This window comes from Vanacampus margaritifer, chromosome 7, assembly GCF_051991255.1.
Source record: "Vanacampus margaritifer isolate UIUO_Vmar chromosome 7, RoL_Vmar_1.0, whole genome shotgun sequence".
NCBI classification, from domain to species: domain Eukaryota; kingdom Metazoa; phylum Chordata; class Actinopteri; order Syngnathiformes; family Syngnathidae; genus Vanacampus; species Vanacampus margaritifer.
Window position 1 is genome coordinate 25,962,187 of NC_135438.1, and position 21,552 is coordinate 25,983,738.

At 38.9% G+C, this 21,552-nt stretch overlaps 1 protein-coding gene across 9 annotated transcripts in view; it reads right to left on the reverse strand.

Moving 5' to 3' along the window:
* Positions 1-21,552, reverse strand: part of tenm3 (teneurin transmembrane protein 3) — a 276,208-nt gene that overhangs the window by 21,001 nt on the left and 233,655 nt on the right. For all 9 annotated transcript variants that reach the window (XM_077571731.1, XM_077571730.1, XM_077571728.1 and 6 more), the window contains 14 exons: positions 19,384-19,508; positions 19,119-19,226; positions 13,661-13,815; positions 12,619-12,720; positions 12,308-12,481; positions 12,009-12,068; positions 11,711-11,873; positions 10,770-10,908; positions 10,576-10,681; positions 10,306-10,448; positions 9,873-10,051; positions 7,475-7,579; positions 5,916-6,046; positions 2,942-3,111 (listed from right to left, as the gene is read on the reverse strand). In XM_077571731.1, coding sequence (XP_077427857.1) covers positions 2,942-3,111; positions 5,916-6,046; positions 7,475-7,579; positions 9,873-10,051; positions 10,306-10,448; positions 10,576-10,681; positions 10,770-10,908; positions 11,711-11,873; positions 12,009-12,068; positions 12,308-12,481; positions 12,619-12,720; positions 13,661-13,815; positions 19,119-19,226; positions 19,384-19,508 — 1,860 coding nt within the window. The remainder of the gene's footprint in view (positions 1-2,941; positions 3,112-5,915; positions 6,047-7,474; positions 7,580-9,872; positions 10,052-10,305; positions 10,449-10,575; positions 10,682-10,769; positions 10,909-11,710; positions 11,874-12,008; positions 12,069-12,307; positions 12,482-12,618; positions 12,721-13,660; positions 13,816-19,118; positions 19,227-19,383; positions 19,509-21,552) is intronic.

The following is a 21,552-nucleotide window of genomic DNA, read 5'->3' on the forward strand; positions in this document are numbered from 1 at the left end:
TTTGGATGTTTCCCTGCTCCAGCCCACCTGTTCCAATGAACAGAATCGTAATCAGGCTTATGCAGAGCTTGCTGATGAGCTTCAGCTGTGTTGGACAAGAGAAACATCCAAAACCTGCAGGACTCCAGCCGTCAAAGACCGAGTTTGGACACCACTGTCCTCGATAGTAGCATTCATTGTATTAACATTTATTTTGAAAGGACATCTAATGAGATATAAGCAGTTTTGGGAACGTTACTTTAAAAAAGTAATTAGTTATAGTTACTCATTACTTGCTCACTCCATAATATGACACATCATACAATAATAATAATAATAATAATGATAATAATTCATTAAAACTGGAGTGGTGATGTATGTTCTACCACTGCCAGTTACTACAGCAATCAGAATAACAATACAAATAAAATAAATACTGGATAGATGGTGATTTGTGGGGCATATGTCATCTATAGTTAATTTGTAGACAGTCCTAGCCAGTCCCTCCAGGATTTCCCGGGCATTTTTTATGATTGTTGCGGGCTAAAATAATCAATAATAGATCAAATAAATTGCCAATGCTATTAAAATATACAGTGCTTAATGCGATCATGGCCAAAATCATAGCCATAACTACTACTATATTTACTCCTCAGAATCATCAGCTTCCACTTGATCTTTCTGAAAAACATATACTTTTGTACACTTTCAAATATGAGAGTATGGGGATATATCTTCAGTTTATAACTCTACACATATAAAGACGTGTTTAATAATTGATTTAAGTCAGAAAACTGGCCAACTCTAGGCTTAACATGCATCATTCACATACAAAGGTCACTCCATCACCTCCATGAGCGTGAGCATATTTGTTTCAACACTTTTCACGTTTAGCACTTGTGAAATAAGAGAAATACAATTGTTGGCGCTATTAACTACACTAGGCGAGCGTGTCGCTATGACTTACCGGTATCTTTATCGCTGTTATGGTGGAGTCGCAATATGGCTCTTGGTGGAACATGATTGTCAACAAATCGCTCCTCATGGAGGCCGTTTTTCGGCAAATCTCGACTGTTATTTTTAATTAATGTTACTCTTATCAAAGTTGTCAAGCCAGTTCCAGGTGAGGACGTGGACTCTTTGCTAAAATGCTCAAATATGATAAGCCTAATTCCAGAAGGAAGAAGGACAACACGTCCATCAAGTCACTATACATTTCAGCTGTCAAGACACTTTTATTGTGACGAGGTCCGACAACAACAGTGCCTCTAACTGTGCGCAAATGACATTTTCAGAGCTAGTCACCGCAAAATGTCTTGTAAGCTTACTTTGAGCCTTGAGTCTAATAAATAAATTGTAACGCAACACATTTCTCATACAATAACGACAACAGTGTTTCAAATATGGGGAGAATAATTAGTTAGATTAGTCCGTTTATGAAAAAAAAAATGTTACCTAACGCCGTTTTTTTAAACGCCGTTATTCCCAATACTGGATATAAGTAAAGAGGAAAGCTTGAGATGGTATTATAAACAACAGTGGCAGTGTGGATCAGTGGTAGAGTGGTCGTCTGGTATCCCCGAGGTGAATTTTCCTTGAGCAAAATCAGAAGGTGAATGACAAGTCAAAATGTAAAGCGGTTTGAAAGCCTTGCAAGGTGGAAGCATGCTATATAAATGAATTACCCTAACAGTAAACTGTTGCAATTTTAAACCCTCTAGTTTTTCAACAGTTATTGGCCATGTTTTGAAAGATTAATCACATTATTTTTCCTTGTTAAAATTTACAACTAAAATCTGTACTTTAATTATGGAAAAAAAACAGTATTTTTACGATAATGTAGTTTTTTGTTATTTCACAATTTTTTCTGTCGCCCCAGCTGCCGGAAAATTACAGATTTTTTTTACGACACAGACCCCCGACCCACCAGTGTAGTTGTACACAAAGCTATCATTCTGTTGTAAAAATTATAGCAGGTGGATACACAGGTTCATTGTACCTTCTGCCATTTAATGGAGAAGTAATAGGGACAACAATAAGACAATTCTACCTATAGATCAGGGGTGGGCAAGTAATTTTGTAAAGGGGACACATGGGAAATTGGAATGCATGTTAAGGGCCAAGCCTACACTAAACTCAACTTTCTCTATATAATGTATTCAGAAAAAGCATATTGTCTTGTTTTAATAAATTGGCATACATATGATATATACTGTCATAATTAGGAAATCTAAATTTTAAGCAAAATTATAAGCGGTCATTAAAATTGCATCTAATTGGTGCACACTGATATTGTTCACCAACCACCAACTCATGTTAGCCGATACTAATCAGGACTCAAATATATGGATAAGTGGAAAATATAAGCAGTGATGTCTAATAGTACAGTGATGACTTACATTATACATCCAATACGCATACTCGCACAGTATATGACAATGTAGATTTGCAGTATTATTAGGCCATCTTCCACCATGCAAGGAGAAAATGTTGCTAACATTAGGAACACTGTTTTTCACCATTTTTCAACTCTGCTCCTTTTCACTGAGCAGTATGGTTTGGTTAAGTTTGTTAAGGTTTGCAAATTTCACTGTTTCCATTGTAAATGTTTAGCACTCTTAATGGGATACGAGTTTCAACTGTAAGGTTCATGATTGTGTGGTAGATGCACTGCCACTGATCGCAATTGATTGGTTAACAGCGTATTGTCACATTGTGTTACAATGTAACGTATAATGGGAATCTGAAAAAGAAAAAATATATATTTTCAAATACTAATGATGCAGCTTGAAACACTGCCGTGGGGATCTCTTGCATCTCTTCAAAGTTTAATAACTGCGGCTGCACATGTACGCCATATGGAGGGTGGCTAATAATAAGTGATTTGACCCTGAATGAATTGAATTACGTATGTAACAATCCTAACCAAATGAGTGTGATAAATTACTCAGGATAGGCATACCTGGAGTATGTCAGGTTGACAGCGAGAAGCTTGCTGCTTGGAACCCACAGCGTCGGATGCCCTTGGGTGTCATAGATGATCTTCAGGAGGAACTTCCGATGATCATCATAAATCTTTTCTGTTCGTAGAGTGCGATCGTAATCTACAGACAATAGGTTCCTTCCATTCACCTTAGAATTAAAATAACACAGATTAAGTGAGATAATCATAATTTTGAGAAAAACAGTGGTGAGGTTTGGAAAACATCAGGGAATGTTGAAATGTAGATGTTAACGTCTTACTTATTTATTTTCATTTTTTCACAGTGCAATAACATTTACACATACGATTCATTTGGACCAAAAAGCATACCAATACATCTCATCTTCAGGTGGCAAAATTCTAAAAGAAAATTCTGATGAAATCAAAAGGACCAAATCTCACTCTTTTGAAATATTAACAATACAGTACATCAGAAACAATCTTGACAAAAAAAAAGCATTATTAAAAAAATAATTTAATGTTAAAAGTTACATGAGAACCTAGTAAAACTCCATCTTCCATCCCACCCCCCTTTGTGACAAGCATAGATTACAAAGTTTATAAATCAATCCCCTTTATAAGCGACCTGCAAAAATGACTAAAAACAGTTAGTGTGCCAAGCCACAACATGTGATGGCACTTAAAGAAATACTATGCACATGCACGGTCCAAACCTTTTGATCACACTTCCCTGGCTTACATTTGAGCAATGTGACACTGATGCAGTAAATAAACCCAATGCATGGAGAAGCGTCATAAGCACAAACACGCTGCCTTTTGTTATCATGTATTGTTGTGAACGTCACAACATCTGCCGCAGTTTTAAACATCAATTTCTATACATACATTATCTTATATATAACATGTATTATGTGGCTGTAAAAACAACTCTCACTTTAAGACCATTTTTTACAACTTAGCATGTTTTGTCTAGTTTTGTCTATAAAGCAGCGACACAGTTTGAGTCTGCTTTTTTTTCCTGTCCTGTGTTGATGTCTTCAAAATTTAAACAACTGACGTCTCCCTTTGCTCTCTCTCTCATTCAATGTCATTTCTAAAAATAAATGCACATCTGGGCCTGGTCCCAACCTCACATTAAGAATCTTAAAAGCAAGGGGAAGGAATTGAATTAGATGTTTTCCAGACCAGAGAGACTTGCTGAAAAGAAGAGTCCTTTTCATAACCCTCTTTTTAGCCATTCATTCATATATAAATTAGCACCAGTTGAATACAGTGATATAGGGTGTCAATGAGGAGGCCAGCAGCCAGTTGGATGAAAAACAAGCCTAAAGGGATTCCATTCAAATGTCATGTGCATTGCCCCACCACCCAAGTATTGCAGGGAAATCATTCATCATGTTGCAGATTGGCAAGGACATCATTTATCTTTGTCCGAAAACATTTCTTTAAAATGGCCCAAGTTGAAAGAATATGAAGTCAATATATTGTGACTTATTCTGTTCTTGTACTTTTACAACAGGTCATCAAGTCTTATTTTTATATTGACGTTCACTTGAAGATTGATGGGCTACCGTGCGTGTGTGCATGTGAGAGAATAATTTAAGACTTTGAATGCTAGTGTGAACCCACTAAGCATTGTTCAGGTTGACAAACTCGTAACCAAAATGACTTTACTGCCAGTCATTCCAGCAACCGCTAAACAAAAACATGAAGAATTGCAAAAGTTACAGTATTTAACTACCCTGCATATTCAGTTTATAACTTTAGACAATTTAGCAGCATTTCATAATGACAGTGGATGTTTTTTATTATTTTGCCCAACAAACTGCTGAAAAATGCAATTTCCTGTTAATGCGCATCATTCCCTGTAGGATTTTTACAGCACAGACTGACTGAATACTGTTTTTGCATTTAGTGCGCATCAAAGTCAGTCAGCTCAACATATTTGTATGTTAGGGTTATGATAATCACAGTCTAAAAGTCAATTTGTCATCTAATATGTGCTCCCTTAGCCAGTGCGAGGATCAAAGCCCATCATCTTTAATGAGTGAAAGTGGATGTAAATATACAGAAAAAGGACATTTCATACATATTATCCATAAGTAGCTGACATTAACTCCTCAATTAATGCACTAATGCATTAATGTGGCAAACACATCTGTCTGTAAAGCATTCAAGTTGTTCCCATTGCAACTCATCTCGTTACCAGTAGTGGATCATTCATTAAAGTTTATTAGGGCTTGCTGAGAGTGGCGCTGTTGTTTGAATCAAAACCCTGCCGAGGCCTCAGTTTTCTTTTTTATTAAACCGCGCTGGTAGACTTCATGAAATATTTAAACAGAGGGGACAAATATGTCGTTATTCCAGACTCATCCCCTCCTACCTTGGAGTTGTCATGATGCCATGATCGTTCTGCATCTGAAAATGTTTTTTCTAAAACTAAACATAGAGGCTGATTCATTGTTTTGTGAGCACTGTTGCATCACAACTTATTTATCTTCCTAAGTAAATTTTTAAGGGTGGCTACAATTTGTATGTCGTGGATAATGTTTGCTATTCAGTTTATTTCAAAACAAACAAACAAGTGCATACACTACTCCTACACTACTGACATAGGATTCTCTATTATTTTTTTCTACAGGATTGTGACTGTCATGTTGTTTGAATCTATTGCACACATTTTACAGTTTCAGCTGTTGTTTTAGCAGCTTGACTGGATGGTATATAAGAAGTGTTCATCAAGCCAATCCAACTTGTAGGAAGCACATCAGGAAGCAAAACTTCTTTTGACCTTTTTAGATCCAGTTTACAGTAATTGCTCTGAAATATAAGGTGAAATGTAAATCTCTTATCTCATGTCAAACCCAAAGGTTTCAGTCTACAGCAATAATACTTTTGGCAGCGAGTGTAATTAGCGATTTATTAGCATGGACAACACACCATGCCTAACGATTTGTCTTTTGTGGCTAATGTTAATTTGAATGCTACTCACTCTGAGCTTTCTTCCAAAGACGATGATTTTCCCTCGATTCTGTTCCTTTCTAAACCTCCACTCCACCAGATTTTGGCCATTCTCTCCTGGAAGTGTCATGTTGCGTCGCGCTACAGTTGGGTTGGCGGCACCTGAATTTTGACAGAAATAGACACAGCATGCCAACAGTGTCAGATTATGAATTATGCAGAATCTACAGTATTGAAATTTGGTCACAAGGGCTGTATAAAAATCTGTTACAAATATTGCTCAGTTTTGAAACACTGTCAGAGAGGCAGCAATTTAAACATATGTTTGTTGTTGTGGTTTGCAGTTTGCAATGGTCTAAACTTGGGATGTTCGATATCACATACTTTTGGACTGATATCGATAATCAACTCTTGAGTAGTCACCGATACCGATACCAGATACTGATACATAACCTCCGTCCCCAAAACATGTTTAAAGAAAGACCTATGAATCCCAATATAGTATTTTCCCTTAAAATTGGACGAAATTAATGGCAATTTCCTATTCCTCAAATTTCTTATTTCTAGTTCCCGATTGTAAAACGACTACTATCGGTATCGGCACTTGCCCAGCCGAGAAGGACAACCGTGCATGTGCAAGTTAACATTGACATAGATCTTTAAAAAAAATGTTATGATTATTTGGCGATCCCAAAATTTAGGGCGTAAAAAACAATAGTTAAAATCCATTTATGCATGCATTACATGTGTAGGGCAGTATTGTGCATAGTTCGACCATTTATAAAATAGCCAGACCCAGGAATGCTTATCACTGGTTATAAAAGAAATATCAACATTTCAAATAGAATGTAAGGTACACTGGTTTGGTTTATATCTTTAAAAAGTCTCACTATCAGAAACTCACTTATTCTGACAAAGAAATCTAAAAGTGAGAAATAAACGTTTAAGTTGATTACACTGTATTATGGGCTGCTAGAAAAATCACTCCCACAGGGTTACAATTTCACCATAGGTGAAATTGGTGTGCTCCACCATGAGAGCTTGGAATGAGACACTTCATTTTCTACATTCTTGTAAATTTATGTGCATCCAAATATAGCTTTCTCTGCATCAGTTCCAGAGCAGCCGCTTTCCTTATGAATAAAAATATAAATAAAAAGAAATAAAAGGAAAGAATAATAAAGAAGATCACCACTTGATCAATTACATTTGGGATCACATTAAAATATAGTCAAATGAAGATTTGTGGTATGTTCTAATAAAATAATGTAGTCAATTGAGGGTACACTAAGAGAGGAATGAATAGTATAGCACAAATATGGCATAGGTATAGGGTGTTAAAGAATCTGAGGTTTTAAAAGTCAGAGTACCAGAACATATGTAAAGGATCTATATTAGTGCATCCCTACTTTAAACTCCAAATACTGGCCGCTAAACTGACTGGGATTAGGTTTACCAAGCAAATTTCATCTGACAAACATTTATTTTAATGTTGCCTTTGCCTCGCACTTGAACACACTAAATGTAAATCATAACGGAGCAATTGAAGCATAACAGTAGGACTTCTCTTGTGGTGTAATGTGCACATACCTGCCAGAATGTGAGGCTCTGTCTGATAATGTGTATCCATCCCATTGGCATAGATGACCCGGAGGGAACGGTCATTACCCACTTGGTAGCTGTTTCGAAGCTGGTCTATAGGGGGGATGTAGAGGGATATGTGATTACCATAGAGAAGAAATTCTTTAAAAAAATGTATGGATTATTAAGGCGGTGGGAAAAAAGGGGCGATCATAAGCAGATGAACCACGAAGAGCAAAAACTGTTCAATTAATTTCTGCGGCCTTATTTGAACCTGCTAATGGAGCACAGAGCAGGTATTAGCATCCCGCTGTCTCTTTTAATTAGGTTTCCCTTGACCTCACAGCATTAATGGCCACGAGTGTGTTTGCGTGTGTAACTGAGTAGAACTGATGAATGAACAAGAGGCTATATTCAATCAACTTACAAACAATTTGTCTATAACGACTTAACATTTTTTTTTCTAATGATGGCAGATAAAAACAACATTAAATCCTTCTACATTAAGAGAGAAGCAGAACTCATACGATGGGCAGGTTTGGTATTAAGATGTGATTTGAAAGGACAAATGCTGGTGATTTTTGCAGAGGAAAGAAATGGATGTGGCAAATGAAAAGTGAGAGGAGCACAGGATGACATATGATGGTGGTGGCAGGTGCACACAGGTATGCTGTTTATATGTAGACGAAACTTGAGAGAGGTTGAAGACAAACGGGACCGTAGCGACACAGCATTGGATAATATGTGTAAAATGACTATGCTGGTACGAAAAAGGAAAAGAGTGAAGGTAGACCCGTGGATCGATTGGTGGATTTTAACAAAGGAGAAATGTGAGGAATTGAAAGAGTTAAGAAAAGTTCTGTGCTGTCTTGACGAACTGGCAGGTGATTGGTCTGATACAGCAACAGTGATTAGGAAGACCAGTAAGAAGACGTTTGTAGTTTCTCTGGGTAGGCAGGATGACAAGAGGAAGAAAATATATGGTAGACAGAGAAGTGAAGCATGCAGTACAAGAAGAGGAGATGAAAGGTGACGAGGGAGGTCGCAAGGCCCAACAGAAAGAACAGCATACAGTATGATGACTTGGATGAGAGGTTGGACTCAAAGAAAGGAGAGACCGATTTGTAGAGTGGCAAGGCAGAGGGCTTGAACTGGGAAAGATTTGTATGTACTTTCCAAGAATTAGAGATTTGTGGTTGTTTAAGTGGTTTTATGCCGACAAAGACAGTGGAATATTAGTAGAATTTTGCTTTTCATTGAGCCGATAGCTAGGAGGTAAGAGGAAGACCAGAGAGGAGATTTATGGCTATGGTGAGGGAAGACTTGCAGATAGCTAGATTTACAATCGAAGATGCATTGTACACGGAGAGACGGAAGAGGAAGATTCACGGGACGATCCCTGGAGAGGATAAAGCCGAACCTGAAAAAAATATATTCACTGGAATATTTTTGTACCAAGGAATATTCTGATTTTAACTGATTATACATGAAAGTAAATACAAATAAACTATTTATTCCTACAATCTTATCGTTACCTGATAATATTTTCTGAAGCTCTTCTTTGTATAATAGTCCTCAATTAATTGAATTATACTGTACAGCCTAAAGGACAAAATAATCTAATTATTGTTTACAAAGCTCATCGGACAGTTTATGAGACTTTGTAGACTAGATCCATACTGACCCAGTGTGAGATGAAATCATAAATAGTGTATATGTATCGATGCAGAGGAACATTTTACTACTCGATGGTGTTGAATAACTTATTACATTGCAATCAATACTGCTCTGCTCTGCTGTGTTTGTCTCACACTCTGGACACACGTAACGTGAACTAAAACAAATCACTGCTGGCCACACATGACCTTGGTTCAACTTGCTCATTAGTTCATATTGCACCGCAGGGTATGCAAAATGTATGATTTGACTCCTTGTTCAAGCAACAACATGACGGCAGATTAACTATATATATATATATATATATATATATATATATATATATATATATATATATATTTTTCTTGAGAGCATTTTCAAAGTGGAACTAACCCCATTTAATTTGTTGTCAACCTTTTTTAAGATCTTCCTCAAGTAATTTTTCCCCATCAATTTCTAGCTTGTTGTAAATGTTATATTACAGTACTCTGTCTTTGTCACTGTCATCTGTAAATGTAAATACGAATAGTGCTCATTACAGAAGACGAATGCAATCCTGACAAATCTTCCTATTGGACCATTGATGAAAATACATCTCAACACGTGCCAAGTTTTGTTATTTTAATGTATCCAACAATTACCTTAGTTAAAGACATAGGCCTGCAGTATTCATTTTTAAACTGAACAAAATAATAGACACAAGATTTAAACCATAGCTGCAACACCAAGCTCTCAAATTTAAACTCCTTACCCTGCACCAGAGTGTAGAATGAGTCTAACGATGACAGGTTGGTCGTTATGGAAACATCCTCATCCCTCCCTGACATCTCAATATCCACAGCAACAGCCCCTGATGACATGTCGCCATGGAGATTGGTAACCACGCCAGTGGGGAAGGTAACATTAGTCAAACGGCCCTCGCTGTCATAACTGTAAGTACAGTGAAGAAAAAAGGGGTGGGGCGTGTGGGGGGTACATCAATTGAGTTTCCATAATCTACGAATACGCATGGCAACAACCATCTGGCTCAGAGCAATCTTTGGTGTAACCAGCAGGAGTCAGTGGTTCAAAAATTGATGAAATAACACAAGTAGCATTTAATGTGAATTCATGCAGTTTTTTCATATGTTCACCATCTGTGGTAATAGGATACATATTAAAGCAGTAATAATGATTTTACTCACTCATAGAAAGTAGTCCAGCCAATTTGGATGCTTTTGGTTGCTAGTAAGCCACTGTTACCATGGTAACTAAACAAGACCAGCTCTTGACCCTGAGCTGTGAGAGACTTGAGACCCCCATTTGTTCCGATGGTCAGCCAAATGACCTACACGAAGCAGAAGCAGGTTTTGTTTACAATCTCTTGGTACAGTATCATACAGCCAGATAGATTAACCTATTGATATTTCTAAACAGAGTTGAGTTGTTTATCTTAGTGTTATTTCTCAACTCACTTGATTGTCTGGCGCAACCACACGTACAGGCATCCTGTTGGTATCCCGACGTATGCGAAGGGTGTTGCCACTGCTGTCAGTCACTGCTGTTAAATCCTCCTCATTGCTGCATTAAAAAAAAAAAGGTAAATTATGTGACTGTCAGGGTGAAGGGTGGGGAGTAAAAGCCTACAAATCTCATAATCCACACCCACCTATAGCTGAAATTATATTTATAGTCTCCAGTGACTAGGGATAGTGTGAATTGGTGAGTTCCATTTAAGTCAAACACATAGAGCTCCTGGGATGCTGCAGAGGCCACTTCATAGGAGCTGGGACCAGATGCCAACGAGCCTGAGGACACATAGAAATTAGTTTATTTTGAACACTTGACCTTACAACATCGCTAACCGGAAGTTAACATCAACTTTGGGAGTGATTTTTCTTCAATAACGAATATCCATATATTGTGGCGGCCATGGCTCAGGGTGTAGAGACGGCCGTTCAGTAACCAGAAGGTCGACTGTTCGATCCCCGCTCTCCCCAAGTCTTGTCAAGTCATGCCTCCAGTGCTATTTACACTGGTGTATGGAAGTTGCGAATGTTTGGTGGTGGTACAAGGGGCCGTAGGCAGCCATGCTTATGTCAGCCTGCCCCAGGGCAGATGTGACTACTTAAGTAGCTTACCACCACCACACTGTGAATGTTTGAGTGTATGAATAATGTATCCATTCCCTTGTAAAGCGTCTTTGAGTGTCGAGAAAAGTGCTATATAAATCTGTAAAAAAATACAATATCCACACACAAAATGGTACCCACAGGTGAGATAACATCACACAAAAGCACAAATTCTACCCAATGTGTGAAAAACTAGTTATTTTAATGGAATTCAATGGCAACTTTCTTCTGTACTTACTTTAAGCGTGTACGCCTCCACACTGCCCCCAAGAGGCCAAAACGCACAGGAACAGTCAGTATTTGTTCTTACTGTTTTTTCAGTTTGAGGTATTTGTTAATCCACAACCCTATTTGAATCAAATTAATGACTGTATACCACATACTCGAGGAATCAAAATTTACCTAATGGCGCCCACTGTGGTGCTAAGTTGCACAATACATTTCTAGTCAACAATTTAAACTCCATGAAATGACCTACCAGTAAGTGGTTGGTTGCGCCGGATTGCTCGAATGCGGATATTTCCTAAATCGGCCACATACAGTGTCCCATCCGGGGAGACCACCAAAGAAGAAGGACAATTAAGTCTTGCATCTTTTGCATAACCATCTCCAGTTTGGTAACAGTCACAGTTGGCATCATTCTGCAGGAGGGAGATAAAGTGAGACAGGAAATGAGAAGGACAAACTTAACATTAACAATACTACAACTAAGGCTTTTTGGAGGTTACATGTGCAGCAGCCTTTATATGGAAGGAGAAATGGAGTGGTTTAAGTACCTTGCAGTCACAATCAGATGGTGCTCCGGCAAGGTAAGTAATTTCTCCATCAGTTGACACCTAGGAACAAGCAGTTAAAATAGTTGGAGTAAATTAAAGTTTCTTTAGTAAGAAAATGGCACACCTAAAAATAATATCAATTTACTGTTTAATATTCTGTGGGATATACAGTACTCTGTATGTCTCTGTATATTTGTACTAAGGTGGAGTTTCACAAGGGCCCCGAACATGCTTGGGTTCTTCCAGAAAGTCTTCCATTCCCCCCAGGTCAACACCCCTGAATGTGGCATAATGATTACCTGTCGAATGCGATGGATTCTTTTCTCGTCTGTCTCTGTGATGTACAGAATGCCATTGTAGGACAAAGTGATGGCTGTTGCTCCCTCCAGCATGGTCTGAACTGCTCTCTTTCCCAATGTGTATTCAATACCAGGTACTTGGCAGTGCATGGGACGGCCTGCTACAATGCGAACCTGAATGCACACACAAACAGTATTACTTAATTCAATTAATGAATAATGTTGATTTTATTTTTTAGCAGAATAGGAAAATAAGAGGTGGCACACAATATGTCACAAAGTATTATGAATGTACTACATAAATACAATACCTGTCTATTTTCAGTAATCTGCAGTACAACATTGTTGTCCAAAACATAGATGGAGTTGTCCATGGGACTGATTGCAAGATCAGTAGGCCATTCCAAACGAACCTGGATGTAGAAGAGTCAAGGTGAAGTGTTTTGTCTCAGACAAACTATAATGCTTTGGAGACACATTCTTCCTCTATATATTTATAGAGTAAATGTTAAGGCAGCACAGTGGAGCAGTGCTTACCAACTGTCACCACCTCACACCTTAAAGTTTCTGAGTGCAAGAAAGAAGTTTGCAAGTTCTCCGTGTGCCTGTGTGGGTTCTCTCTAAGGTACTCAGTATCCCTCCCAAAGACTAAATAACACAAAAACCATGCAAAGTAAGCCAATTGTACACCGCATATGTAAAAAGTTGTCTGTCCACTGTGCACAGGCTAGAGCTCTGCACTTCCGCACTGGGACAAGCAGTTAGGTAATGGTTGGATTAATTGTATCAAATCCATTTTTTTTTAATCACTAAAACAATGTATACAACAATAAGGGTAACCCAAATGCTACAAACGTAAAAGTGATAAACAAAAGCTTACTGCAATAATTATTCAGCAAATAAAGGGTATTTTGAATGAAGTTTGAAGTCTTAACAATTTGTCTAATTCAAATAGTAATGTTCCATAGATGCTAAGTCATATTTATGCTTACAAGATTTTGTAAATAGCATGTTCATTTGTATTCCATTAATGAAGATTGGAGGTTAACTGGACTCCCAAATGTAAAAATGTCAAGATCAATGCATGCTTCAAATCAGAACCTTGAACTCTATATAAGCTTCATTTTATTTGAATATTTTCAAAGTAGGACACCAAATAATGTGAGAATGTGTCTTTTTAAAAAACACAATTTCAATCCGAAAAGGCAAAAAAACGATGCGTCTTGGGCAATCGTGCATGTATTACACCGCAAAAATACGAGTTCATAAAATATGGCTAGATTTCCATAACTTTCCATAAATTCCAAACATTCAGATTTTCACGTAAGTAGTAACGCTGACATTTCATGCCACCTGTCTTATATGCATGCTGGTATCACAGGTTAGAGGTCGTGCAGATGTCAAGTCATTGCTTCCCAGCACTGTGGAGATGATCCCATTGCGGTCCACTTTTCTGATCATCGTCCCATCCACAAAGTAGATCAAACCATTTTTGTCAACTGCAATCCCTATAAAGAATAAGACAAAAAACACATCACCAAAGCGCAGCATTTCATTTACATTTCTACCATCATCATTTGTTGTCTTCATTTCAGAAATATATGTGAACCATTATCATCATCATCAGCTCCATCCAGCCACTTGTGTCTTGTGTCAGGTGTGTCGCTTGGTCACGTCAATTTGTTTTTATTTTGTTCCCTGCTTTGTTTCAGTCTTTGTCTGTCTTACAGTGTCATTTTCAGTTTTTCTCTTCTCTCTTAAATTCCCATAATACTGTTAACTTATATACTCCCAGCCATTTTTACTGAAGCAACCCCCTTCGCTCCCAGCTGTTTTACTGGATTTTGACTGATTTTGCAAGGCCCACAGAATATTGTGGTCTGTTGTCATAAACAATTGGAACCTACCAAAAGAAAGAGCTCTTCTTTCATCATGAAAAAAGTACATTTGTATCTGTTTCCGTTTTGCAGCAGTTAGCATTAGAATATAGATACATTTCCTCATTATTCACAAACCTGTTGAAAACAATGGGGGAAAAGAGGTTGTTGCAACATGGCCCTGTTTAATCTGCTGCCACCTGATGGCCGTTTTTGGTAATAACTATCAATGCTTTAAGCAACCTCTTCAGGTCAGAGGCTGCATCAAAGCCTTCTGTATGCCCTAGCAAAAAAAAAAAAAAACATTTAAAAAAACTATACATAAAGTTTTGGGACCATGGCAATATGCTATATAACTGGGTTATATGTTTTGGGGAGCAAATGAGTTAATAATAATTTATAATTGGATATTATTAACTCATGAGATTTGCTCATGAGTGAGGAAAGAATGGAGCAAGAGATTGACAGGCGGATTGGTGCAGCGTCTGCAGTGATGCTGACTCTCTATTGTCGTGGTGAAGAAGCCGAAAGGCAAAGTTCTCCATTTATCGATCGATCTACGTTCCCACATTCAACTGTGGTCACGAGCAATGTGGTCATGACCGAAAGAACAAGATCACGGATACAAGTGATCAAAATGAGTTTGCTCCACAAGCTGTCTGTCTCCTTTTGAGCTCAGTCATGCGCAGTCATCCAGTTTAGAGTAAAGCCGCTGCTCCACGAAACGACGAGTCAAAGGTGGTGGCTTGGGCATCTGATTAGGGCGCCTCCTGAACACATCCCTGGTAAGGAGTGTTATGATCTGTGTGTGTGTGTGTGTTTTTTTTTACATGTTTACATTTTAGTTTAGTTTCACGTTATGTCGTGTTTTCCTGTGTCCCTAGTTTATGTCTTGGCTAATTGTTAGGTTTTCTTCTGGTCTGTTCTCCTCAGACAAGTTCCTTGTGGATACCAATCAGCTCTTTCCAGCCACTCGTGTCTTGACCAGGAGCACCTTGGTCTCGTCAATTAGTTTGTACTTAGTTCCTTGATTTCTTTCAGTCTGTGTCTACGAATGGTTATCTAAACATCCAGCTTCCGTAGTTCCGTCATATCTGTACTGATGCTCAATGTAATGGCATTAAGTGTCCAATAGGTCGGGCCTGTGCACTAGACTTGAAATGGAGAGTGTAAGGTTCATGCCAAGGAAGAGTGTGTGTTGAGTTGACCGAAATAAACGCAAGTAAGATGCACGATGAAGCCTCATGAGTGATTTGTGAACCTACACTTACAACATGGAGTCAGAATGCGGCAAACCTACTGTGAATATAAAGTAAGCGTTAAGCAGTAAGTGTTGAGTGGAGTAGATCCGGAGTGGTTGTCCCGTTTGAGTGGACGACACGAAATTAAGCTAAAGCTAACAAGCGCACGGTTAGCGTTAGACGCCGGAGGAGGATGGAAATGACGGACCAAATATTCTTCATCTCGCCCGGATCAACAGAAGGCTGTCTATGCAGAGGTAACAAGAGCCTTTGATGAACATTTTGTGGGGAAAGATAATGTTATATATGAACGTGCCAAGTTCAACAGCTGACAGCAACGACAAGGAGAGCTGGCAGAGAACTTTATTACTGATGTGCATAAACTTGCTGAACACTGCAAATTTGGCCCTTTGAAGGAGAAAATGAAAAGGGACCGTATAGTGGTTGGCATAAGGGACTCTAAGCTGTCAGAGAGACTTCAGTTAGACCCCAACCTGACGCTGGCTAAAACAATAATGCAAGTCCGGCAGCAGGAGGAAGTGAGAAAACAACAACAGCTGATACATGGATACATCGGAAATTAAGGGTGCTAATGTCGGTGCCATAAATTCAAGAAAAGGGAAAAGGAAGCCCAGGCAGCCCCCCACACACACACAAGTTTGGGTGATCAAATGGCATACCAAACTCAGCAAATAAAACATCCCATGAAGAAAACTTTAAGCGGTGTGGCAGATCTATAACCTAATGATGCCACTGATGGGACTACCGGCTTTAATAAAATTAGACCTGATTAAGCAGATAGCATCAGTTCAAGAGGTGCAACCAGAGAAGGACCCCCAGTACAAAGCTAAGTTCCCAAAAGTTTTTTCATGGCTTGGAGAGTTACAAGATAAAGTTGAAGGAGGGAGCAGTTCCTCATGCACTCGCAGCCCCACGGAGGGTCCCATTAGCAATGAGAGACCAGGTTAAAGGCGAGTTGGACCGGATGGAGACACTAGGTGTCATCAGAAGAGTTGAAGAGTCGACTGATTGGTGTCCGGGAATGGTGGTCGTCCCAAAACAGAACAAAAAGCCCTGCATATGTGTGGACCTCACGCGACTTAATGACAGCGTCTGCAGGGAAAGGCCTATACTACCAGCAGTTGATGACACACTGGCACAGTTGGCGGGAGCGAAAGTCTTCTCCAAGTTGGATGCAAAATCTGGGTTTGGCAGGTTCCTCTGCATGAGGACTCACAACTTTTAACAACATTCATCACCCCGTTTGGAAGATACTGTTTTCAGAGACTTCCTTTTGGGATATCATCCGCGCCTGAACATTTTCAGCTAAGAATCTCACAAATCATTGCAGGGACAGAGGGCGCTCTGTGTCATGCGGATTACATCCTCGTCTTCGGAAAAGATCAGGCAGAGCATGACAAAAGGCTGCAGGAAGTGTGAAAAAGCTGACCTCGCGCTCAATGAAAAATCAGAGTTTGCTGTGGACAGAGTGAAATTCCTCGGACATCTCATAAGTGCAAATGGGGTTGAGGCAGATCCGGACAAAATCAGTGCCATACTGAAAATGGCTGAGCCTCGTAATGTGGAAGAAGTCCGCCGCTTCATGGAAATGGTGAACTACGTCAGTAAGTTTTCACCCAGCCTACCAGCCCTGACAAAGCCCCTGCGTGATCTATGAAAAGCGACAGCACATGGACTTGGGACGCACAACAAAGAACAGCCTTTGAAAAGGTAAAGAAAAAGCTAAGTTCACTCTCAGTCACACAATACTGCTCTAAAAAAGAGACAGTTGTATCTTATCATTCTTATACAGATTTTGGTGACTGACAACGGGCCCCAGTTTTCATCATCAGGATTGGCCAAATTTGAAGACGACTATGGATTCTGCCACAAGACCAGCAGCCCTCGCTACCCTAAGAGCAACAGGGAAGCTGAAAGAGCCGTTTGCACTGTGAAGCAGCTGCTCGACTAAAGTCCTGATCCTCAGAAAGCTCTCTTGGCTTACAGAGCTACACCACTGGCTCACGGACTGAGTCCAGCACAACTCTTGATGGGAAGGAGGGTAAGATCAACAGTTCTAACCACTGCAAACGCATTGAAACCAGTTTGGCCAATTCTCAAGGTTTTCAGAGAGAAAGACGAGGACATTAAAGAGAAACAGCGACAATCATTCAATGCCAGACACAAAGCATGGAATCTACCAGTTCTTGGACCTGGACAGAGGGTGTGGATTAGAACAGCGCCACAGACCACAGAGACAGTTCAAGGACCTGCTTCTACACCAAGGTCTTACAAGGTGGAAACAGATCAAGGGAGCTTGAGAAGAAACAGGTCTCATCTCACAGTGCTTCAAGAGACAGGACTGTCTCACTCCAGTGAGATTGTGACTGGCAGAAGACATCAATACACTGGTGAAACAGTGACCAGGTCGGGAATAGTTTCCCGTCCTCCATATCGAAGCCCTCGTGAAAAAAAAAGGGGGATTTTTTTTTTTTTATGTTTATAAAATAAAAAAAATTGATGTGAAGAATAATAATTGTCTTGGTTTAGAACAGTCAAATGATAGAAGTGTAGAAAGAGTTTGTTAGCTAAAGGGGGGGGGGGGGGTTGTACTGATGCTCAGTGTAATGGCATTAAGTGTCCAATAAGTGGCGCCTGTGCACTAGACTTGAAATGGAGAGTGTTATGTTCATTACAAGAAAGAGTGTGTTGAGTTGACTGAAGTAAACGCAAGTAAGATGCACGACGAAGCCTCTTGAGTGATTTGTGAACCTTCAACACTTACAACAATATCATGTTTCCTATTGTCGTCGGTCTATACCTTTGTTATACAGCAATTAGTCCGTTTGTTATACTTATGTGTGAGTATGATGTTATTGGATTGTGTGTCTAGAGGTTGGGTGGGTGGTAGAGGTAGTGGGTAGTTTTTTATTTTTTTTTATTTTTATGTGTAAATCACTTTGAGTTGTGTCTTTACATTATAAGGTGCTATATAAATAAAGTTGACTTGACTTTTTTGTTACTTTGAATCTATGTTTTATTTTGAACTTTGTTAATCAAGTATATTGATTATTCTGCATGTCTTGTTTATTTTTTCTTTTTGAAAATATATCCTTTAAGTACGTACATAATGCACTCGTGGTTTGCATCCCTGCTTTCCTGCGTTTGGGTCAGCCACATTTTGGCATCGCCACCATGAAAACCTAAACCAATGAAAAAGTGTTCCGCGCACATTCCACCAAGAGGAACCCGCTGAAGAGACTTATTTCTCCCAGCTGGCTTGGCAATACTGCCCCAAAAAAGTTGGAGGAAGTGACTGGGGGGAGGGAAGTCTGCTGCTGTGAATTATCCCAAAAATAAGCGGAAAACAATGGATGGCTTGATGAATATTTAAAGCTTCCTTCAGATGTGTAAAACCCAACGATTGAAATCACTGTGTAATGTTGTTCAAGAAATATATGTGCTTGTAAATGTATGAATTGCCCTAGTGCCTTTTTTATTTTTTAAAGCAGCTCTCATTGAATTAATATCTCCATACAATAAAAGACAACAGACAGTTAAAAATCGTGAGTAGAAAACAATGAAGACAATACCATTTCTCCAAATTAAATGAAATGAATAGTAAAATAGTAGCAACTGGTCAAATCTTCATCAACTTGAGTTTTAATCTGTAAAATAAAATTGTGTGTGTACCTTTTGGTCCCAGTAACTGAGCATCTGTAGCTTTTCTTCCATCTCCACATCGTGCGTCATCAAATGGCGGACATTGTTCACCGGTACCAGCCACAACCTCCCCATTACCTTAACATACACAAACATTAAACATTGTGATGTCATCTGATTGTAAATAGCGTTTCATATTATGTTGTGTTTCTTATTACCGAACTAAGGACAAATTATGCAGATTGCTTTACAACAGACCTGTTTAAAAGCAGGACTCTGCTCGGAGGGAACTTACTGATAAGGTCCCGGGCACCACTGAGGTTTTTGGGTCGGTAGATTCGTCGTGAGTTGGTGTCTGACACATAAAGCTGTCCTGTCACTGGATCAGTAGCCAGATAATATCGATGGGCAGGGTTGTTGCTAAGATTGAGGGTAAAGGAATTGAAAATAAGATAAAAACAAGAAATTCTTCTTTTCGGAATACTTGCATAGTGCCAGTGGACTCATTCGCTCAAAGTCCACAATGATATTTTAAGGGGTAAGTATATCCGGAGGAACACTGTTAAGATGTCAAACCAACAAGCAAAAATGTTCAGAGATTTTTTACACAACTCTGGTTGCTTCCAGATAGAAAATATGTTGAATTTCAATATGATTGCTATACTGATCTTAACAAATTTCTACATTGGCGGTTTTGCCTCTAAGTGTATACTTCATCATTAGCTTAATGTATATATACTTTATTAAGTGATACAAGAAGATTGTTTATTTAATATTTTCCACCCATCTATTTTCTGAAACTGCTTATTCCTTACTAGAGTCGCGGGCGTGCTGCAGCCTGTCCCAGCTGTCTTTGGGCAAGAGGCAGGGTACATGCTCAACTGGTCGCCAGTCAATCGCAGGGCATTATTTCATACCTCAATGATGATGGTGTGATTTGACTAATGGGGTAGTAGCTCCTAGTTTCCAATTGGTTGTGCTCAGCTGCTCTGTCTAAGTCACTTTGTTTCTCATTCACAGCACAAGGACTGTAGAGCAACATTTCATAGAAAGGACAACTATGTAAAAGTATATTCACTAAATCCAAAACAAATCCGTCAAGACCACACACACTTTTGCTTCGCTGATGCACACCCAATTCAAAGTTTGGTTTCAAATACAATAGGAACCTCTCAGTAGCCTACCAACATTTCAAGAAATAAAAGTTGCTTTATCCAGAAGGCCACAGTGTACCAAGATGAACTACTGTCCAAAACAACTAAATGTCATACCACTAATGGTTGTATAATAAATCATGCTATCATGATAATAGTGATGAGCTACACAATCAGTAGGGATGGGACAGTACTCGACAAAAATGTGTACCTTTCAATACGCTCTGTACAAGACGATACGTGCAATACACAGTTTTAGGGTTTTGCAATGGGTTGTATGCCTCAGACGGTTTCCATCTATCACCATGCAAAATGGTTCTTTACAATGTCAGTCAAGACACTGAAATATTTTTGTTAAATGACAGTATATAAGAACATTTATGTACGTCAATACTTGAGTAATGACTGAAATATACGAAGCTAAACAATTATTGACATTATATTAACATTATTAAATAAAGTAAACTACACCAGCACAACATTGTTGTTTTTTTCCCCTCTTTCGAGGTAACTTCAAGTAACAAGACTAAGTGCAATTTCTGGAGAACTTGCGTGTGAATGCTGAAAGCTAATAGCTGAATGCTAAGATTTGAATGCACGTGGAATGCTTATGAAGTAAATTGAGGGATAAATTATTAAATTAAGACCTCCTGGTTACTGAACAATGCACTTTACCAACTGTGCCACTGAGCAGTATCAGACACCTGGTAATGATAATAAGTTTTATGTATGGAAGTGGGTGTGGAAATTGATACTTATAAAAAGTTAAATGTTTGTCCCATTGAAAATGAATGTGGAAAATTTGCTTTCTAACGTTAAATTGTGTGAGTAATGTGTAGTCAGATATACTGTATATGCCGGGAGGCGTGCATTTTTGAAATTTGAACGGTGTAAAAAGGAAGTATTATGTGGGAGTATACGCGGCAAATAAGTGTGGAGAATAAAAATCACAATAATATATGTGGGAATGCTTCCCACAACAAGCCGCTTATACACATAAGGGATGGCCACTTGATTAGGGATAACGAGGAGGACCATGGCCTTGTCTCCAAACTCATCCCACATTTGAAAAATGTACACAGATATATTACTGAGGTACAGGAAATAAATCTACCACTTTAATAATTTGGGGGAAACTAACAACCGCAAGTCATGTACTCTTGTATACTACATAATACGCCCCAAGAGCATAGAAATTGGGTATGTTGTATATGTTATGTTGTGCCATGCCACATTTTAACCTTTATTACTTTATAAGTGTAACAGTTGGATTAAGCGTGGGTTAGATTGGGCATGCCTGTATAGTGCAG